The 20,842-nt window shown below is 39.7% G+C and overlaps 2 protein-coding genes across 3 annotated transcripts; both read left to right on the forward strand.

Annotated features, from left to right (window-relative positions):
* The first annotated feature begins 762 nt into the window (after positions 1-762).
* Positions 763-10,989, forward strand: tmem106c (transmembrane protein 106C). Of its 2 annotated transcripts, XM_079587527.1 has the most exons (9): positions 763-1,029; positions 1,158-1,310; positions 1,705-1,944; positions 2,365-2,428; positions 3,520-3,679; positions 3,906-4,046; positions 5,425-5,474; positions 7,798-7,851; positions 9,816-10,989. In XM_079587527.1, the coding sequence occupies exons 3-9, from the start codon at positions 1,731-1,733 to the stop codon at positions 9,961-9,963; spliced, it is 831 nt and encodes a 276-aa protein (XP_079443653.1). In that variant the 5' UTR covers positions 763-1,029; positions 1,158-1,310; positions 1,705-1,730; the 3' UTR covers positions 9,964-10,989. The 2 variants fall into 2 exon arrangements, with proteins under 2 accessions (XP_079443653.1, XP_079443654.1); XM_079587528.1 differs by lacking the exon at positions 763-1,029 and having other exon boundaries at positions 1,787-1,944; positions 9,816-10,893.
* A 390-nt stretch (positions 10,990-11,379) lies between these two features.
* On the forward strand, positions 11,380-20,535 carry LOC306985364 (myoD family inhibitor domain-containing protein 2-like). Its single transcript, XM_079587532.1, has 4 exons — positions 11,380-11,482; positions 13,217-13,262; positions 13,378-13,574; positions 19,976-20,535. Exons 3-4 carry the CDS (start codon positions 13,379-13,381, stop codon positions 20,233-20,235), a joined length of 456 nt encoding a protein of 151 aa, XP_079443658.1. The 5' UTR covers positions 11,380-11,482; positions 13,217-13,262; position 13,378; the 3' UTR covers positions 20,236-20,535.
* Positions 20,536-20,842: the final 307 nt, after the last annotated feature.

A 20,842-nucleotide genomic window follows, 5' to 3' on the forward strand; every position in this document is an offset into this window, starting at 1 on the left:
GGTGTAAACTCTGCTATTCTTTAATATTGAAAATGATTTTTAGAACTTTATCGTTATCTTTATTGTCATTGGTGTGAACCGGTCTTAACTTGGCATAGAGAGCCTAAGTCCCGCCCCTCCGCTTCCGGCTCATGGGACCTTATTTCGGAAAAAATATGTATGGAAGTCAATGGCGAGAGATAACTTATCTTTTTATTCCGTCTGAACTGTCCCCTGAACTACACATATGATGTTTGTCAATTTAAAAGGTAAATATGAAAGTCAAGAAAGTCGCAGTTTGTCATAAAACAGAAGAGTAACGTTTAGTTGTATGTGAAAATCGCTCGATGAACTACATCTCTCGTCTCGCACTATGTAGCCTACGTCACAAGATCCGTTGCTCGTATGTGTGTATTCTGGCTCAAAACACGAGTCAGGCATGACGGCGTAACGTTAGGATTATAATGTAAGACTATAGAAAAAATGACAGACGTTAGCTTCAGTAAAGTTAGCTTCATTCATTGAGAGAAAAGGTATGACGTCGCATGTGCGCCTTCTGGGTTTGTAGTCTTTGTAATTACGTATTTTCACAGTCTTATACCTCAACAGTTTTACATCAAACTGCGACTTTCTTGACTTTAAAATGTATCTTTTAAATTGACAAACATCATATGTGTAATTCAGGGCACAATTCAAACGAGATCAAAATATTTGTTGTCTCTCGCCATTGACTACCATACAATATTTTTCCGAAATAAGGTCCCATGGTGGTCGACCGGAAGGGGAGGGACTTAGGCTCTCTATAGGCCTAGCATGAAACGCGCTGTAGGCCGTAGAGGACATGGTATTATTGCATTTGGACCGAATGCAATGATTGGACGAACATTTTATGGCCCCATGCCTTCCACAGTAAACAATTAGATTGTGAATAAATTAAATTGTAAAAAAAAAAAAAAAAAAAAAGTCCTAAAAACATGAAAGCTAGGCCTAACGTTCCTCAAATGTTTCAGACTCTCTTACACAGCTCTTTCACTCAGCAAATTTAACTCAGTTACGCTAATAATTAAATTCATAGCTTTGCTACCTTTAGCGATGCTACTCATCATTCATTTTTACTCATTATTTGCTTATTTCGCGCAAATGCCGCGCTGAGTAAATGATTTCTTATTTTGCAGCAGTTGATCTCCAGAGCGACAGATGGCAGGAGAGTCTATGGAGAGCTCAGTGACCGCAGAGCAGAGAGAGAGAAACAAACACAAACAGCGGAATCAACCCGAGGACGCAGTAGAGGAGTGAAAACACTGACATCTGTGCGGCTGTACACCTCCACGGTAAGCTACGCCTTTTCACTCGCATACAGTTTACCTCGAAATCACAACAAATAACTTAATAAAAAATGTAAGTTTCCAAACGTAAACTGATTGTAACTACAGTGTCCTATTACATGACGGTAGTTTGTTAACGTGTAACCATAGGCGTGTAAGGTTACAGTTGTGTAAAGTTGCTACAGTCAGGTGGATATAATAGACTGGATTTAAACAGACAAACTAGTGTTTGTGTGTGTGTGTGTGTGTGTGTGTGTGTGTGTGTGTGTGTGTGTGTGTGTGTGTGTGTGTGTGTGTGTGTGTATATATATATATAAAATATGTGTGTGTGTGTATGTGTATGTGACTGTATGTATCAATGTGTGTGTGTGTGACTGTGTATTCTGACTACTGATCACAGGCTGGAGCTCGTGTGGACTTCTTCTCATGGGTGCATCTGTGTGCCGCTACGGGCGCTCTCTCCTGTCTGTCCCGGGTCACAGCAGGGCCGAGGGCCACAAGGGGGATCTGATGGGTGGGGATGACTCTCTGGACGGGCTGGACAGACAGGAGGACATCGCCCAGTTCCCCTACGTGGAGTTCACAGGCCGAGACAGCATCACCTGCCCCACCTGCCAGGGGTCCGGACGCATCCCATCAGGTATGGACGTGTTAAAGGAGAATCTCGCGTAAACATATTTCAGCTTGAGAACCAGGAGGAATGATCCCTATATTAGAGCCACACTGTGACTTTATTTCAGGACAATTGAACAATATGTTCCCAAAAATTCTGCACATTTTACATTTGAGCTTGTGTTTCCCATTATCGACCATGGTAATTCTCATTGTTGAAGATCTAGGTACCTAACTTCAGTGACGGGATTTCTAAACATTAAAACCTTTTTTTAATCTGTCTTTAAATTCTGAAAGACTTCTACACAGCGATCACATCCATTATAAGTTCTTTTTGAAAGCATAAGTTATTGATCGAGGTCATGAGGTTTGAGAGATGACTGTGTGAACTTTGGTAGGATTCTTCATGTTATCTGACCGTCTGATTGACCCGAGGCTTTTCTTTCAGGGCAGCTGAATGAGTTAGTTGCTCTGATCCCCTACAGCGATCAAAGGTTACAGCCACGCTGGACGTAAGTTATCACACACAGCGCATTCTCTGTGGAAACTGCATGGACGTTCATATTTGATATTTGCATGTATGAGCCAAAAAAAAAATATGTATCTCAATAAAAACAATGCTTATTTTAAAGCATGCTTTAAATTGATAGTTCATCCAAAAATCCTCTCATCATTTACTTACCTTCATGCCATCCCTGATGTATATGACTTTTTTTCTTCAGATAAACGCATATTAAGATTTTTAAGAAAATATGGATCTTTAGTCCATATAATGCCATTGACATGCTGCCGCTCGGTTGACGCTTAAAAAAAACCCAGACACAACGATCACGACGGTAATCCAAACGACCACAGCGCTTCTTCTGAAGAGAAACGATGGGTGTTTGTAAGAAAAATACGAATAATTTAAACTCTTTTGACTATTAACCATCACTTCTTCATGCTAGAATTGGCGGATTATGTCAAGATGAACTTGTGAACGCATCTTGGACTGTTGGCCTGAAGCAATGATTTATAGCTGAAAGAGATTAAAATATAAGTATTTTTCTGACAAACATACATAATTTCACTTCTAAAGACGTTAGCTGTGTTTCTATCAACCTATAAATACGCATTTTGGGATATCGCATAAAAAAAACACTGGATGGAAACGCCAAGGTGTACATAAAAAAAATAACGTATATGCTATCTTTACATCCAAATGCGATGGAAACACATTTACAGAACAAATCCCTCGATGCGCGACAAAAAAATTTACATGACTTTGGCTCAACAGTGAATATGATTGGATATCTGGACTAACCAGTGGACCAATCACATCGCACAGCATCTCAAATGTTGGTTTGGTGTTTCTGAAATGCCTGAGCCAAAGTCTCATCGGAACACAATAGCTTTGTGTGTGTGGTTTTTCAAGCGTCAAACGAGTGGCACTCATTCACTCGCATGATATGGACTTATTTGTGTTCATCTGAAGAAAGTCAGTCACACACATCAGGGATGGCATGAGCTTGAGGAAATGATGTGTAAATGAAAGTTATTTTTGGGTGAACTGTCCCTAAAGGACTGAAACGGATTGATGATTGTGCACTTGTTCTGCTGTCAGGAAGTCGTATGTGGTGCTGTCAGTGATTTTGTGTCTGCTGGCGACTGTCCTGGTGGCCTTCTTCCTGTTTCCACGTCCTGTGCTGGTCGTCGACGACGGCATTCGCTCGGTGACGGTCCACTTTGACCGTAACAACAGCAAAGTGCTCATCAACATGACGGTGATTCAATGTCCTTGGATGAGTTTTACAATGGGTTCAAATAAAAAAATAAAATAATCAGTGTCCCTGTTCAGAAAATAGTATTTATGATCTTTCAGAATCAATACTCTTGTAATATACTGGATACAATCCGTGTTCACAATGCAAATTTAAAGAAACTTTAAACTTGGCTTGTTGTGAATACTGTCTTGTACCGTGTGTGATATTCATTTATGTATTTCAACAGAGCTCCCTGAACTTCACCAACTCTAATTTCTTCACGGTGTGGGTGGACAGTGTGAGCTGTCAGGTGCTCTACATGAAGACCGTCATTGGCTCTCGACCGCTGGACAATGTCATCCACATTCAGCCTCTCAGCCAGAGACAGGTGTGTTGAGTCGGCTTCATTTCATAATGGTCACTACCGTTCAGAAGTCTGGGGTCGGTACCATTTTTCATGTTTGAAAGTCTCTTATGATCACCAAGGTTGCATTTATTTAGTCAAAAATACGGTAAAAACAGTAGAGGAACCCGAGGCTACAGGTGCACCGGGGTAAAAGGAGCCTTTGATTTTTCATTGAATATTTGATGATTTTTAAAATGTAGCAAATGAGAATCGCTTGAATATATTTGAGACAAAGGTCGTCTTAATGATTTTCAGTTTTGTTGAAGCTAATTAAAGCAATAGTTTTTCAATAACAGAAGAATATGTGAAAGTATGGCATTTGGGGTTAAAGGAAGGCACAATAATTAACATGATGATCAATATCTGGCTGACTTTCCAGTTGTTGACATGACTCGATGCAGATTGTAAATATCATATATTGGGTGTCCACCTTATATTTATAATGAAACCATCATATTTAAAATGTGACATTAATCATGACATAATAGAATATCATTTAATGATACTATTGTAAATCTGTATTCAATTATTATGGGATGTCCTTCAATGCTTTCAGAATCTGTACTTTTTAAAATAATTTTGGTAATGTGTTTTTAAGATGTATTTTTATATTAACGACGGTACATTTATTGAACAAAAATTATTTTATTCATCAAAATAAACAGAAAATAGTACAAACGTTGCTAAAGTGGTTGTTTTGAACAAGTATTAACTTAGACATGATTAAAAACACGATTTTAGCTGAAGTATGTGTGTGACTTGCTCCCCGTGCCGGGTTTGTGTTACCCCGTGTGTCTGTGGGGTAAAAGACCCCCTCTCCACCTCATACATTTACACGATTCTTAAACACAATTAGCAACTTTTATGATTTAATTTCCCACAAAATCTGTTGCTCCATCAATGTTCAATACAAACATGTATATTTATTTGCAATCATACACTATAGGGGGAAGTGAACAGGTGTGCCTTTAGCCCCGTTGTACCCTAATATTGTGAAATATGAAACTGTTTTCTATTTGAACATATTGTAAAATGTAATTTATTCCTGTGATCGAAGCTGAATTTTCAGTATCATTACTCCAGTCTTCAGTGTCACATGATCCTTCAGAAATTATTTTAATATGATGATTTGATGCTCAAGAAACATGATTATGATCAATGTTAAAAGATTGTTGTGCTGCTTAATAGTTTTGTGGAAACAGTGATGCGTTTATTTCAGGATACTTTGATGAATAGAATAAAAATAGAATAAAAAGTCTTTAACTTCTGATCTTTAGTGTGACAGATTGTTGAGTATTGGATCGTAGTTGTGCTGCTGTCGAGTATTGACCCTGTTTTTAAACCTCTCATTCAAATGCAGGTCAACTTCACTGTCAGTGTGGAGATCGGAGGAAGCCTCTCTTATGTTTAGTGAGTATCATATCAGTTTTTTTTTAAGGCCTGTTCACACCAAGAACAATTGATATAAAGATACTTATATTAGCGTCATAATAACCACCGCATGATAACATTCTGTTTATTCTAAGCATACGCTGCAGTTTTGCCGCCTGTCGCTTTAAATGCTCGAGCTCTTCAAAGCAGGATGGATTCTGATTGGCTGTCAGTGGTTGTATCATTAACACCACAAGCGGCCATTTTGACCGCTAGATTCCAAACTCTGTATCTTTAATGATAAATACCCAATTGAGAGATTAATGCATTTATTGTATTAGGATATCTTTTAAAAACAAAACAACACCAAACTGTACATTTAAAGGGCACCTATTATGGAATTTTGAAATGTACCTTTCATGTAGTGTGTAACATAGATCTAAGTGAACAAAAACATCCTGCAAAGTTTGAAATATGAAAGTGCACCGTATATAAAGTTATTGTCTTTCAAAAGTAAGAGTCGACTCTGAGTCATTTTTATGAATCGTTAGAAGACCGAAGCTTTTTCTCTGACTAGATGACGTCAACTTGTCAAGTTATTTGAATACGATACGTCCACTAAAAGGCCAGCAGGGAAAATATCATGGCGACGAGACGCTGTGTTCTGAAGTGCGGCTCAAAAGCAAACTTTTTTCATCTGCCCAAGGAGGAGCATTTGAAGTGGCTACAATTCACTATACCACAGAAGTATAGTCAGAGCCTTGTGCTTTGTTCGCGTCATTTTGAAGACGATTGCTTTTTAAATGCAATCAAACTTGGATTATTATACTGATATTGAAGGAAGGTTCAGTTCCAAGTGTATTTGCATCAGCTTCCTCCTCCGTATCACAACCTGTAAGTGTTATTAATAATTTTTGCTTTTATATTTTATGTAGCATGCTTAATAATTATTTTGTTTGTTGTGTAAGCACCGTTTAGCTTCTAGGTCTTCAATGACAATTGTATTGAGATATGTGAAGTGTTTGTCGTTGTTTTCGGAGTTGTCTAAAGAATAGAGTAATACCTCGTAGTAACGTAACTGCATTTTTTTTTTTTTTGTAAAAACGTTATGTTTATGCATCGGGCTAACGCAAACAAAGACTGATTGTGCTTTTACAATATGAACTCTGGGCTATGCTCGCTAACATAACATTAAATTCTTTATCTTATTTTTCGTTTTTTACTACAAACTATAAAGCAGTGGACTATAATCATTATTATAATACAATTTAATTGATAAAAGCATCATTGTACTCTGTGTTAAAAATAAGTATTATCTCTGTAAACACTGCTGGGTCATCTGACCAATCACCGCAGATTAGCGTCGCGGAAAGGAGGGGTTTGAAAAACGAGTCGTTGAACGAATCATTTGGGAGTCGGTGAGCAAATCAGGTAAAAATAAATGCATATTATACGAAAACAAAAGTGTTTTTTGACATTGCATGCATGTAAAACTGTTGTTGGGGACTCCCACAACAACATTAGGAACATTTTAAATGTCATAATAGGTGCCCTTTAAACAAGTTTAATTATACATTTATAAATAATAATATCATTAGTAGCCTACCGTAATTATCGCATATTCACAACAGATAGGCCATATTTCCATATCCGTTCAACATAAATCAGAAGAAGATAATAACAACTAAAAGTATCTTATTTAATTATAAAACATTTTATTTTAATATAATAACAGAGAAAATAGTCTAATAACTCATATATAATAGAGAATGTCTACGTAAATAGATAACGTAGTCAGGTATTATAATTTATTAGCCTATTTCTGATCAACAAATTTAATTTAATATACTTTTTGTTTGTAGAAATGAGCATATATGCAAACACTCAGGACCGCTACTGCCCTTTCTGTTGACAGTGAGAGAGACAAAGGTCAACCGTGGGAAATGTAACAAAAGAATAACGCGAAATTCAGTGCGGTCAATTTGACCGTCTATGTCCGAAATAGGTAAATATGTTCACTTGTTTTTTTGCCTTATGTGTAATTTATATGAAAAACATTTTAAATGAAAATACAGATATACAGGAAAAGTCAGGAACCAGCAGGATTTTATTTATTTTTTCAACAAAGTTATTGCAGATATAAAAATCGAAACGGTCAAAATGACCGCCATGGCCGTTCTAGTGTTAATCAGCTGGATGAAGCGGCACCTATAGTTGAGTGGACTCTATTCTTTTACATTTAGAACAACTTTTATATATTTATAGTTCTCGTCCTTGATGTGAATGGGCCGTCAGGATGAACACCCCATGAATCTGTGCGTCTGCTCTTCTGTTTCTGAACTATTTGTGTCTGTTTTCTCAGTGCCTTTTGCACCATGGCAAGCATCAAGGTCCACAACATTGTGGTGTTCATGCAGTAAGTTTCTCATCACTACATTTTTTTTCTTCTTTTTTCTTTTGCTGTCGTCCTACATTGAACGTTGGAGGTGCAGTGGCGCCTCAGGACATTTTTAATGGGGTTCAATTAAAATTTCAAGAGGTCCGGTCTCTATATTTCCTGCCCAGCGACGCTCCGGACAATACTTTTATCGAACAGTTTCCTTCGGCATAGCCGTAGTACTTTGTGAAAGAAAAAGAAAAAGCCTAAACACTCAAAATAGTCATCGAATCTTGAGCCCCAAGAGCCAAAACAGTGTTTTACCAATATTTACCAAAAAAAGGTCATATTTCTCTAAACTGGATATGAATATAAAAGGTTAGATCAGATGTTTTTTTTTTTCTTTTTTTCTTTACATTTAAACACCAATGTGTATGGCACATAGAAGACCTTGGGACTGAGGTTTATCTCTTTAGTATGGACCATTTTTTAATATTTTGTTCCAAGTAATAAACCACTAAAACAAACAATCTAATAATGAAACTCATTATGAGCACAAAATAAAGTTAGCTAGTAGCCTAATTTTCAACTTTTATTCACGCATCAACTGAAAACAGTCTGATTTGGAGCTGCAGATAATTAAATGCTTTGTTAGAAAGGCTAGAGCTACAAAATAAATGTGTTTTACAAGGAAAAAACATGATGAAACGCATACAAGGTTACTTGTGAGATTTGCCATTTCCAGCTCAAAGCGATCAGTGCAGTGCGATTAAAGCTCACACACACACACGAGTGAGGCGGAGACAGAGTTTGAGAAGGAAATGTTCCTTGCTGTTGAAATTTGATGTAAAATGTTTGATCGTATGCGTAGACCTTATAGTGCTCTGTTATCCATTAACAAGCAACTTGGACTCGGCAAATGGGGGGGGGCAGAGTTTTTTTAGGTCTGGCCCAATTCTTTGTCTTCCCCCTTCCCCTTAGTTTTGCACGTTCACCGTGAGAGTAAGGGCTATCCCAATTCTCGTTCTGATCGAGGGGTTGGGCTAAGGCAGGGGTCACCAAACTCGGTTTAGGGTGACCCCTGCCAGCTTAGGGTGCATCCCATTTATCATTTCATGGGCACCCCTTGGTTTCAAATTGGGATAGCCCGTACTCTCACTTGAACGTGCAAAACTAAGGGGAAGGGGTAAGACAGAGAATTGGGATTCACCCTTATGCTGGGTACACACCAAAAGATGATCGGGCTGATTTCCCCCCTTCCGACAATCCTAGCTATGTCCCGATTATCTTGATGGTTCCACAGATTATCTTATCAGATTTTCCCTTGGTGTGAGGTGTGTAAAGAGTGTCCGAACCTGTTTGGAAGAACGTCGTAATATTTACGATTCCCGATTGCGAATCGTAAATATTCAACATGTTCCTGAAATCCTGATGTGTGGGGGGGAACACAGAGGACTGGAGATTATCACGTGAAACTAAACAATATCCAATCAGAAAGCGAGATGGTGGAAGACACGGTCACACACACACTTGCAGGAAGCTGAGTGTTAAGGGTTCAGTGAGGTTCAAAAGGCATTAAAGAACTCTTTCTAAGGAGAAAATAAAGACAATAAATATTGAATATCTTTCTGTATAAAAGGTTCTATATAATGCTGGGTACAATGTTTATTTTCCCCGGGAATTTTCTGGGAAAATCTTTCCAAACCATCGCAATATCGTCCGCCATGCTTATTCTGAAGTCTCGCGAGATTTCCTGTGTTCACAGTCGAGACTCTGGTTGAAAATCTGTTTGTGTGTGTGGTGTGCTGTCTTTGTCACATCATGGCACACCACACACTAAACGGTGAAATCTAGGATTTTTTGTCCTCATGTTTGTCGTCTATCACATTTTGAAAATCTTATAAGATGTAAAAAATTCTCTTGGTGTGTACCCAGCATTAGTCTTGAGTATATGAAGGGTTTTCCTCTTGATTGCACCTGACGGCTCCTCTTATCCACCCCAGGACCACTGTGAAGACCTCCTACATGGTGCGGACGGCCCAGAACACGCTGGAATCGTACCGCTACATCGACTGCGGCGCCAACTCCACCAACCACCAGCCCTCAGGGATGATGTGGTCCAAACCTCACTTCCCCCAGATGCTCCGCTGAAACTGCGGGACGGCCGACATCTCAACGGCTGCGCGGGTTCATCCATTTCACTCCACATTCTGTGCTTTACTGATACTGAACAGGGCAGCTATGATGAGAAATATTGCTTGAATGAATCCCTCTCCTCAAGGTCAATTCAAGAGCTCCTCACTTGCTATAGTGTTAATCAATGATCTATAAAGCGTGGTATATCATTTTGCAGTGATTGATAAAAATGGAGATTTAATTATTGAAGGGATTGTCAATGCTGATGTGCACTTTAAAGTACTTTTTTGTTCTGTAAAAAATGTTATACTTTGCTTGATTATGTCTATGCCAAAGATTTGACGTGTTTACTGCTGAAGTCGTTTCTCTGATTGATGGTTGTTGCACCGTGTAAATGAACTTTAATCAGTCGCAAACGATCAGAACATGTCGTATAAAGTGCGCATGTTCTCAAAGGATTTGATTTGTGTATTCAGAGGTTTCGTTCTGACCGCTGTGATACTGAAGATGAGGTGACTGTTACAAAACTATTAAGTGTGTCACTTTGCTTCTGTGAAGCCATGAAAACTGAGAGTATGGAAATTAGATTAAATTATAAATCACAATATAAAAAAATAAGAAAAAACTGTGATTATTTTGAATGTTTTGCTCTTACTCATGCATTAGGGGTTTCACCAAGTTGTTATCTAACGAATTCTGTAAGCTTACGTTCATGAATCAATGACAATCATTAGAATCAATTACTGCTTGTTTAGATGTTTTAAGAAGGACGTTTGTGTCTTACCTTAAGTTGAATTATTTCTTTTTATATAAAATATCCTCAATGCGCCTTGAGATTTGATTGTATTTTCATTGTCTAAAATGAGAAAAATAAGCTGATAATAAAAGGTTTTTGTTTTGAAAAGCATTTGGGAAGAAAAATAAAATATTTTTTTGTCATTGTTTTTTTATTATTGTATGAAGCCATTCTTTCTTTTTTCCTCAAATTTCCACATGCCAGATTTTGAACATAAACATTCAGTGAAAACTGTCCAGTTGCACAATGCTTTGCAAACTGTTGACTTTAGTTTTTTGTCGACTTTTATATAATTTAGAAGCATTAAAACTGAAGAACAATCCCTGCTGAATTAATGCAGCAACAGAAATTATCATTATATCCATTTCATGGAGCCTAGTGTAGTCAAGACCACTTAAACCGAGACCAAGACAAGTCACCATCAAATCACTGACATTGTTGCAGAAGTTGCATCTGAATTGGTACAATTACACCTGCATAAATAATGTTCAGATTAATGTTTTAAAAATAACATTTTGAATATAGAAATGTGATGGACGAATCAAATGATAGGCTTAATTTTCAATATGAAACTGAAACCGCCAGTAGGTGGCGACAAAACAATTGAGTGATTCACTGAATCATTATTCAACGGTTTGTTCAAAGCAGCGGATTCGTTTAGTCAGGAAAGTGTGTTGCTCGGAAATGCACAGCAGGTCTGCAATGGATTTGTTTGGAACTATTTTTGTTGAAAAAAATGTAAGTTGCTGTATTAACTTCATGTGTATTAAACGTTTTTGTAAAAGACTCAACCCCGTTACATCTAACAGAGATAGATTTATATTACTTGTGAAAATGATCTTTGTTATTTCAACAACACGATTTCTTAATATCATTCATGCCATGTGCTCTCCTGTTATTCACTACATGTAGAGCAGTGGCCTTTTTTTTTAGCAAAAAACACAACCCCGTCACACTCAACCCCGTTACTTTTTTTTTGCCAGGAAGGCACGCACATGCAAAAAAAAACACAAAAACACATGCTCGCCTCGCACACACAAACACACACATCAAAAAAGGATACAAGTTATATGTTTTATTTTGATGACCTATTTAGTCCATGTTCTAATGTAGGCTATACTATGTTATTGTTGTTTTTCCTGCAGTCGGGTTAATAAAACTGAGTTGCAATTGCAATTTGTATCTGTTGTTTTTCTTGGTTACATTATGAAATACAGTGCTTAGCTTATAGAAAATCTTACAGTGAATTTGAGTAAAAAACAACTAGCTATGTGTTAAGCTGTATTTGTCTCTTCAACCCCGTTACCATCTTCAACCCTGTCTCAACCCCATCACACCTACATTTGTATTAATCATTTTTTTAAGTTTATGAATAAGTAATCTAATGTTTGTTGAACTTAGTCTGAAATGTTCCGAGCAATAATAAGAATACTGATTTTAGTTCAAATTCTGAAGTTAAGCCACATCTTTGATCAAAAATGATGAGGTTGCTGTCACAAAAAGTGCCCATTTCAGGCTTTAGTATAGCATAAGTGTACAATTATATGTACATTTTACATTTACAATTACTGAATTATTGTGAGGGACATCTGATTAATAGGAAAATGTTGATTTCATTACAAATATATTTTATAATCATATTCAGAGAGCTCTCATAGTGTCCATAATGGGGTTGAAGACTAATAGTGCCCATGTCTTAAAATAATTACCAATTATAATATTGATTTCATGCCTGAGGTGGGAACAAATATGTTTTTCTGGAAGTGAAATATGTAATTAATGTTGTGGGGTGTTCAGAAAAGTAATACATATTGGTAAAAGTCCAAATCAAGTAAAAGTACTTTTTTGCAATCATATCTTGAATTTGTGAGCAAATGTATGAATTTTGGGCATTTGACTTTTTTGAGACAACCCAGCATTGATTCCAAACCTGGTAAACAAAAAAAAATCACAATAGAAATAAATGATAAATTATTGACTGAAGTTTTACATTAACGATGTTAACAAATAAATCAGACCATGAACCATCAATTTAGTGATATCCTTGCATTTGTGGTCTTGAGATAAAATCCTGAGTCCTCTTAGTCTGAGACCGAGAAGGCCAAGTACAAAATGCGGTGGAGACCGAGACAAGACCAAGACTTTCACTAAATGTTTTTAAGAGTATCACAACACTAATGGAGCTGCAGCCACGCTGGAAACTATCCAGGGACTATCATTGCATGTGGATGCCGTTTAATAATTTATTCAGTACAGGTTATTGCAAAGATATTCCATTCACATCTTCATTCTCACACTCAAGTCGGTCGCATTATTGCTCCTGGTGCAATTTATCCCTTGCAGATTCTTCAGCATATAGGGATAACATCTTGTTTTGTGGATAGTTGAAGATATCACAGCCAATCTATTGGTTGAATCTGGCACGTGTTAAGCTCAGATCAGACTGAAGTGTGTGGCTCATTGTTTTCTCAGGGATAATAGACTCATATCAGGAGGCAGGGCTACTGAATCACTGAAGGTAGAGTATGCCGTTTCTCCAGCCGAGCGCACCGCATGTCTTGCTTTAGCATGTGCCTTTGCTAAACCTGCCGTAATATTTGCTATGATTGCATTCCCATTGATCCTGTATGCAGAATGAGTGAAGCTGTGGTTAGCGGGGTGAGAAGGTTGAGCACCATCTCAGAGACAGATGTGGACCCTGAAGAGGAGCCCGTGTCCTCAGGGGACGGCGAGTGGGTCGGATCCAGTGCTTCGCTCTGCTCGCGCGGAAAGCCCAGCGCCGAGAGCAGCAGCTTCACCTCCTTTGAGTCCTGTCAGCCTGACACTGCAGGTACAGCGGCAACACTTCTCTCTTTACATGTTTATTTGCGTGTCCAGTATGTAGAAGTTGTCCTGGATGCTTTAACTTTTAACTGTACTCTTCCTAATGCTGATGTAGCCTATGCCTGTGTTAGACAAGTGTGCGACAATTGTGAAAATGATCTAGTAGGGGTGTAACGGTACATTTATTCATCCCAAACCATCACGGTATGGACATCACGGTTCGGTGCATACAGTCAGACGATGAAAACAGTCACAGGTGATTCACACTCCAGTCCAGAAGGGGGCGCTCACGGTGATGCAACACTGTTTGCTAACCGCCACAACCCAAAAAAGAGCAGCAGAAGAAGAGACGATCTACGCACCAACCCAAAGCAAGAGTTCAGATGCACTCAAGAGCTTGCTAGTAGCCGATACGCTGAGTTTAGATTCATATTTTTGACGCGCTCCACAAACTTCACGGAAAGGAAACCAGGATGGCGGAAAGTGGCAAACATAAAGTTTTCTTTATTTTACAAGAGCGCAATGTTCTGTTTTTATTGTGAGTGTACACAAATAAAAATAAGACCCTTTACAGTTGCGAATGTTGTCTGGCTCTTATCTGTATGACCAAAAATGATGGAGTATTTTAAGTATTTTCCGCTGATATAATGAGACTAAATGATTTGGCATTGTGGTGATGTGTGTCGTGGAAGTTCTTGCTCATCTTTCTGTGATTTCTTGAAAAAGCGTAATATTGAACTTTGTGCATCATTGAGTGTTAATGAACTCTCACACGCAAAGAGAATGACATCGCACATCACCATAATCAAACCCATAAGTTGAAAAACAGTTGCGCATTATTGGTCAATCTATTAGAGTAACAAATCAAAAATTTTATTTTATGCAATATCGAACCGTGACCCCGAGACCGAGGTTTACACCGAACCGTGACCCCGAGACCGAGGTTTACACCGAACCGTGACCACGAGACCAAGGTTTACACCGAACCGTGACCACGAGACCGAGGTTTACACCGAACCGTGACCCCGAGACCGAGGTTTACACCGAACCGTGACCACGAGACCGAGGTTTACACCGAACCGTGACCCCGAGACCGAGGTATACACCGAACCGTGACCCCGAGACCGAGGTTTACACCGAACCGTGACCCCGAGACCGAGGTATACACCGAACCGTGACCCCGAGACCGAGGTTTACACCGAACCGTGACCCCGAGACCGAGGTATACACCGAACCGTGACCCAGAGACCGAGGTTTACACCAAACCGTGACCCAGAGACCGAGGTTTACACCGAACCGTGACCCCGAGACCGAGGTATACACCGAACTGTGACCCAGAGACCGAGGTTTACACCAAACCGTGACCCAGAGACCGAGGTTTACACCGAACCGTGACCCAGAGACCGAGGTTTACACCGAACCGTGACCACGAGACCAAGGTTTACACCGAACCGTGACCACGAGACCAAGGTTTACACCGAACCGTGACCACGAGACCAAGGTTTACACCGAACCGTGACCACGAGACCAAGGTTTACACCGAACCGTGACCACGAGACCAAGGTTTACACCGAACCGTGACCACGAGACCGAGGTTTACACCGAACCGTGACCCCGAGACCGAGGTTTACACCGAACCGTGACCACGAGACCGAGGTATACACCGAACCGTGACCACGAGACCGAGGTTTACACTGAACCGTGACCCCGAGACCGAGGTATACACCGAACCGTGACCCCGAGACCGAGGTTTACACCGAACCGTGACCCCGAGACCGAGGTATACACCGAACTGTGACCCAGAGACCGAGGTTTACACCAAACCGTGACCCAGAGACCGAGGTTTACACCGAACCGTGACCCCGAGACCGAGGTATACACCGAACTGTGACCCAGAGACCGAGGTTTACACCAAACCGTGACCCAGAGACCGAGGTTTACACCGAACCGTGACCCAGAGACCGAGGTTTACACCGAACCGTGACCCCGAGACCGAGGTATACACCGAACTGTGACCCAGAGACCGAGGTTTACACTGAACCGTGACCCCGAGACCGAGGTTTACACCGAACCGTGACCCTGAGACCGAGGTTTACACCGAACCGTGACCCAGAGACCGAGGTTTACACCGAACCGTGACCCCGAGACCGAGGTTTACACCGAACCGTGACCCCGAGACCGAGGTTTACACCGAACCGTGACCCCAAGACAGAGGTTTACACCGAACCGTGACACCGAGACTGAGGTTTACACCGAACCGTGACCCAGAGACCGAGGTATACACCGAACCGTGACCCCGAGGCCGAGGTTTACACCGAACCGTGACCCCGAGACCGAGGTTTACACCGAACCGTGACCCCAAGGCCGAGGTATACACCGAACCGTGACCCCGAGACCGAGGTTTACACCGAACCGTGACCCAGAGACCGAGGTTTACACCGAACCGTGACCCCGAGACCGAGGTTTACACCGAACCGTGACCCCGAGACCGAGGTTTACACCGAACCGTGACCCCAAGGCCGAGGTATACACCGAACCGTGACCCCGAGACCGAGGTTTACACCGAACCGTGACCCAGAGACCGAGGTTTACACCGAACCGTGACCCAGAGACCGAGGTATACACCGAACCGTGACCCCGAGGCCGAGGTTTACACCGAACCGTGACCCCGAGACCGAGGTTTACACCGAACCGTGACTGTGTACCGTTACACCCCTGTGATCTAGACTGCTTTTCGGAGGACAATGTGTGTCGCTTAATAGTAATTTGAGAAATTAATACTGTAAATCAATGAAGTAACTAAAATCAATTAAACTAAATGTCTAATTGAAGATAAGTAGTTTTTTTTATATATACTTAATCAGGAAAACGTAATAAAATATAGATTTAAACAAATTGATCATATAAAAAAGATTTTAATGAATAGCAGTTACTTCTATTAAGTCTTACAAATGGCCAATTATAATTTTAACATATTTATAGTAAATAATACCACACCGGCCACTTTATTAGGTACACCTGGTTTGACCATCAAATCATATCAGAATGATTTCTGAAGGATCATGTGACACTGAAGACTGGAGTAACCATGCTGACAAATCTGTTTTAATCACAGGAATAAATTACATTTTAATTTTAAAATAGAACATTTTAAGTTATACATAAATAACAATATTTCAGAAAATTACTGTATTTTTGACCGAATAGTTTTTTTTGTAAATGTAAAGTGTTTCTTAAAATAATGGTCCATTGATGTTTTACTGTAAAAAAAAAAAGGTTTTACATATTATTATAAAGCCTGAAACATTGGTCTATTTAGTTTGTTTCAGAAGCATTGCTCTTCAGAAACGACATGGCCATAGTCAGTTTTGGTTGCTGTTACTTTCCTGTAAATCCTGTAGTTTCAACACCCGTATAGGTATCACTCGGTCCCAAACACACTTGTAAACATGTTAATTTGATGCGCTTGCAGCTCTCATGCAGAGCCAAGTGCACTTTTATGAGCACTTACACCGACACTCAGATGCTAACACACTCCCCCAGTGACAGAGCCTTATGCACGATACATGACCAGAAACCTGTACTTTGAGATATATTAAACAATTATTCTCTCTCTATCGTATGCTCATCCTATGTAGTGAAACTCTATTCGGGTCGCTCTGTTTCCCCAACTCCCCGGGGAATGCACACGGTTACATTAATGTCTGCGGGTGACCACTTATTCCTCCCAGCTGTGCATTATGTGCTCCATTTCTGCTCAAACAGCCCTTAATATAATTACCTAGAGAGAGCTCTGTCTATACGGTTTTGCAGTGTGGCATTATTCTGATTCTGTGCAAAGTGGCTAGCATGGCCACACGTGCCATAATCATAATTATGAGGAATTATGTGCTGATGAAAGGCTGAAAAATTTATGTTTTTGGGCTTCTCTCATTTCAGCTTCCATCTAACATCCCCAAATGGCTGATTTTCATGCCGGTTTCAGTGAAATTAGAGCATAGTTTTACAGTTTATGGCAGTCTGCACTTAACTTGATGTATGGATGTCTAAAAAAATAAATAATGCATAGAAGAAGTGTTCAGGTAATGATAACTGAGTGATGTGCACAAATGCCAGCACACTGAAAATGAATATGCTAGAGAATATTTATTAAAGCTAAGTGATATTTTACAAATATTCATGCAACTGTTAATGATGAAAAGCACTGTCCCAGAAAGCAACATAGTGCCGGCCCAGATCCGGCCCACTTCTGTGGATTCCACCGGTGCCAGATGTGGCCCGGATCTGTGGCCTGTCCGCACTAACACGTTTTCTTTTGAAAATGCATCTTTTTCTTTCCGTTTTGGCCGTCCGTCCGTCCACACTGAGATTGCGTTTTTATTAATGAAAATTAAGCTTTTTGAAAATGCTCTCCAAAGTGGACAAATTAGATAACGCCGGTTTTCGCGTTGTAGTGTGGACTGTCAAAGCGGTATTTAAAGGAACCGTATGTAAGAATTTTTTTTCAATTAATCATAAAATGGCCCTGATATATCAGTAGACATTAAGAAATCATGTTCATTTCAAATACTTATATCCCTGACAACAGTAGTCCGGCCAGGATATTGTCATTTAAAAGTGAAGTTGCAGCCCTCAACTGATGTTGATGTTGTCATGTTGTGTTTTGGCCTGATCCGCCACCGTCCACCTATCTACCAATCACGAAGTCAGTAGTGTTTCGGCATCACGGTTGCCAGCTCTGCTCTAGTCTTGCCATTGGACGCTCCTTGTAGCAGCCGACGTTCCTGCTGGATCCTGCAGCCTATCTGGCAACCTCGAGTCAGGGGGGAGGGGGAGGGGATACACCGCTCTACAGTAATTTGAAAGTGATTGCAGTACCAGTTTTGGCCACAATCTTACATACGTTTCCTTTAAAAAGGTATTTCAAAACGATGACGTAAGTTTAGTCATGTGACGCATGTTGTACCAATAGATATTCATGTTTGTACCGGTATTGCGCCTGTTCACTTTCTATTTACTTTCACACAGTTGCTCAAATACGTTACTTTGCGCACTCTTCATATCACAGACCTGCAAAGATGACAGAAAACATACTCACATTTGCTGTCCTGCGGCAAAACATGAGAGCAGTCGCGACCTGTTCGCATCAGTGAATGCTGAGATATTTTGCTAAATAAAATCATCAATTATATGTTGGCTTTAATTAACTTTTTAATGTCAACAGGTTCCACATAACTGGATTACGTTAAATAAACATAATTTGTTCATGTAACTTAAACATCATGGAATTAAGTCATTTTAAGTGACCCAATTTAAGTAGTCTCAAAGTGAATTTTTTAATGTTTCCTGACATGATTTAGATGTTTTTTTATTTTCATTCATCCATTAATATTTAATTTATATTAGTGACACATGATTAAAATGATAGACTATAGCTAGCTATTTGCTAGCAGAAGCACATATTAGCATCTCAAATGCTAAGATTTACATGCTGTTTTAACCAAAGCTGTTGTAACTGAATGAATCGGTCCACAGACAAACACAATGCTCCACTCTTCTCCACAATGGTAACCCACTGTAATTTAAATTGTTCTAATAATTCCAATGTAATCGAACATTAAACACAATTACTCACTATCAAGTCTTCCCCTTTTCTCACTTTCTCAAAAAAACCCATAAAATAACAATTAATTTTAACATTTATTCTCTCTAAATTCAACCATATGCAAAGCATGCAGGGAACTAACAAGCACCGCCCAGCTTCAGTTAATGCAACACAAATCATTCATGTAATCCAACACAAACGGATTAAGTAAATTTAAATTGTACATATATTTAAGCAGATTGAACACAATCAAATTAAGTTAGGGCAGTTGGCGTCGCACTATACCTCCACCCTCTGGATGTAAAAAAATTTTACTTAACATAAATGGTTTGTGTTTAGACAACGCGTTAGGATTTTGTACTGTTAAGTTGAGGCATAATTATGTTGACCTTATAGAAGAAGAAAAAACATTTTAAGTCAACAAACACAATTATTATAAGTAATATAAATATATTATGTAAAGTGCACAACCTTTCTAGTTAATTTTTTTGAGTGCTGTCAGAAGAATTGCGCTATAACTTTATTTATTTTTCTGTCTATCATCTCAGTGAGCTTTTACGCATGCGCAGTAAGGTGAATTTAGCGTTTTGTGGACGGAGAGCGTTTTTAAACGAAAGCGCCGTTTTCAAATATATCCGGACTAATGTAGACGTAGCCTAAGCTGCTGTCTGGGGTACTATGGACATGTCAAGTAATGTCACATTTATTTGTATAGCGCTTTAGAATACAATACAGAGCTCTAAACAAAATATTTCTAACTATTATTGTGTGTCTGTGGGCCTGGGTTACTCTCTTCTATCCAGATGACTGCGCCACCATCCTGCTGGCTTGCCTCTACTGCCGCTTCTGTGACATCTTCAGCATGATGCCTGATGTGTGTGAGCGGGCGTTTATCCGCTGCTTCCCCTCCTACAAGTATTACAGCACCTCCGATGAGCAGTCCAAGGGGAAAGACTGGTGCGGCTGTAACATCGAGTTTGACTGTAATTTCATGAACTCCTGTCAAGAGGCCAGTGAGTTAATGGAGCTGGCGATGGAGATATCCGAGGTGTGCTACCGCTAATGGATCCGGGACGGAGATTCTCCATCACTATTCTGCTCAGACAGGGAGCGTTTCTAAACGACTCGGAATTATTTGTCGTCACAAAGGACGTTTGTGGTTTCATTGGTAAAGCAGGGTAGAATGAGTCACCCTTTGTTTTAGGCCGGCATGCACAAAATAAAGCATGTTACAGCATTTTCAGGAACAGATCGTCATTTCATTCTGACAGAATATGGGGAATATGTTTGCGAGGTTTCAGTTGCCAAGTACATTTCATTTATGACCAAAGTTATAACGATTTAATAAAAACATATGTTTCACTAAAGTAGGATCATTTTCACATCCATAAACAAAACAAAACAAAACAAAACACACACACACACACACACACACACACACACAAACACACACACACACACACACACACACACACACACACACAAACACACACACAAACACACACACACACACGAATGTTTGATGCATGAAGCATGAAAAATTGTGGGTGTGGGTACCAACCCAGCTTCATCAAGTTGGTGTTCATCTGCTTTTAGGTAGGTCAAGATGGTCTCCTAGCCTGGCCAAGCTGGTATTTATCTGGTTTTAGCTTGTCAAGATGGTTTTATAG

This window comes from Phoxinus phoxinus (genome assembly GCF_949152265.1).
Source record: "Phoxinus phoxinus genome assembly, chromosome: 18".
Lineage (NCBI taxonomy): Eukaryota > Metazoa > Chordata > Actinopteri > Cypriniformes > Leuciscidae > Phoxinus > Phoxinus phoxinus.

Excerpts from the sequence above, each read along its gene's own strand:
- LOC306985364 (XM_079587532.1), top strand. The coding sequence starts at position 13,379 with ATGAGTGAAGCTGTGGTTAGCGGGGTGAGAAGGTTGAGCACCATCTCA. Across the intron at positions 13,575-19,975 it reads CTGTCAGCCTGACACTGCAG|ATGACTGCGCCACCATCCTG; the intron begins GTACAGCGGCAA and ends TCTTCTATCCAG.
- tmem106c (XM_079587527.1), top strand. The coding sequence starts at position 1,731 with ATGGGTGCATCTGTGTGCCGCTACGGGCGCTCTCTCCTGTCTGTCCCG. Across the intron at positions 5,475-7,797 it reads GGAAGCCTCTCTTATGTTTA|TGCCTTTTGCACCATGGCAA; the intron begins GTGAGTATCATA and ends CTGTTTTCTCAG. Across the intron at positions 7,852-9,815 it reads AACATTGTGGTGTTCATGCA|GACCACTGTGAAGACCTCCT; the intron begins GTAAGTTTCTCA and ends TATCCACCCCAG.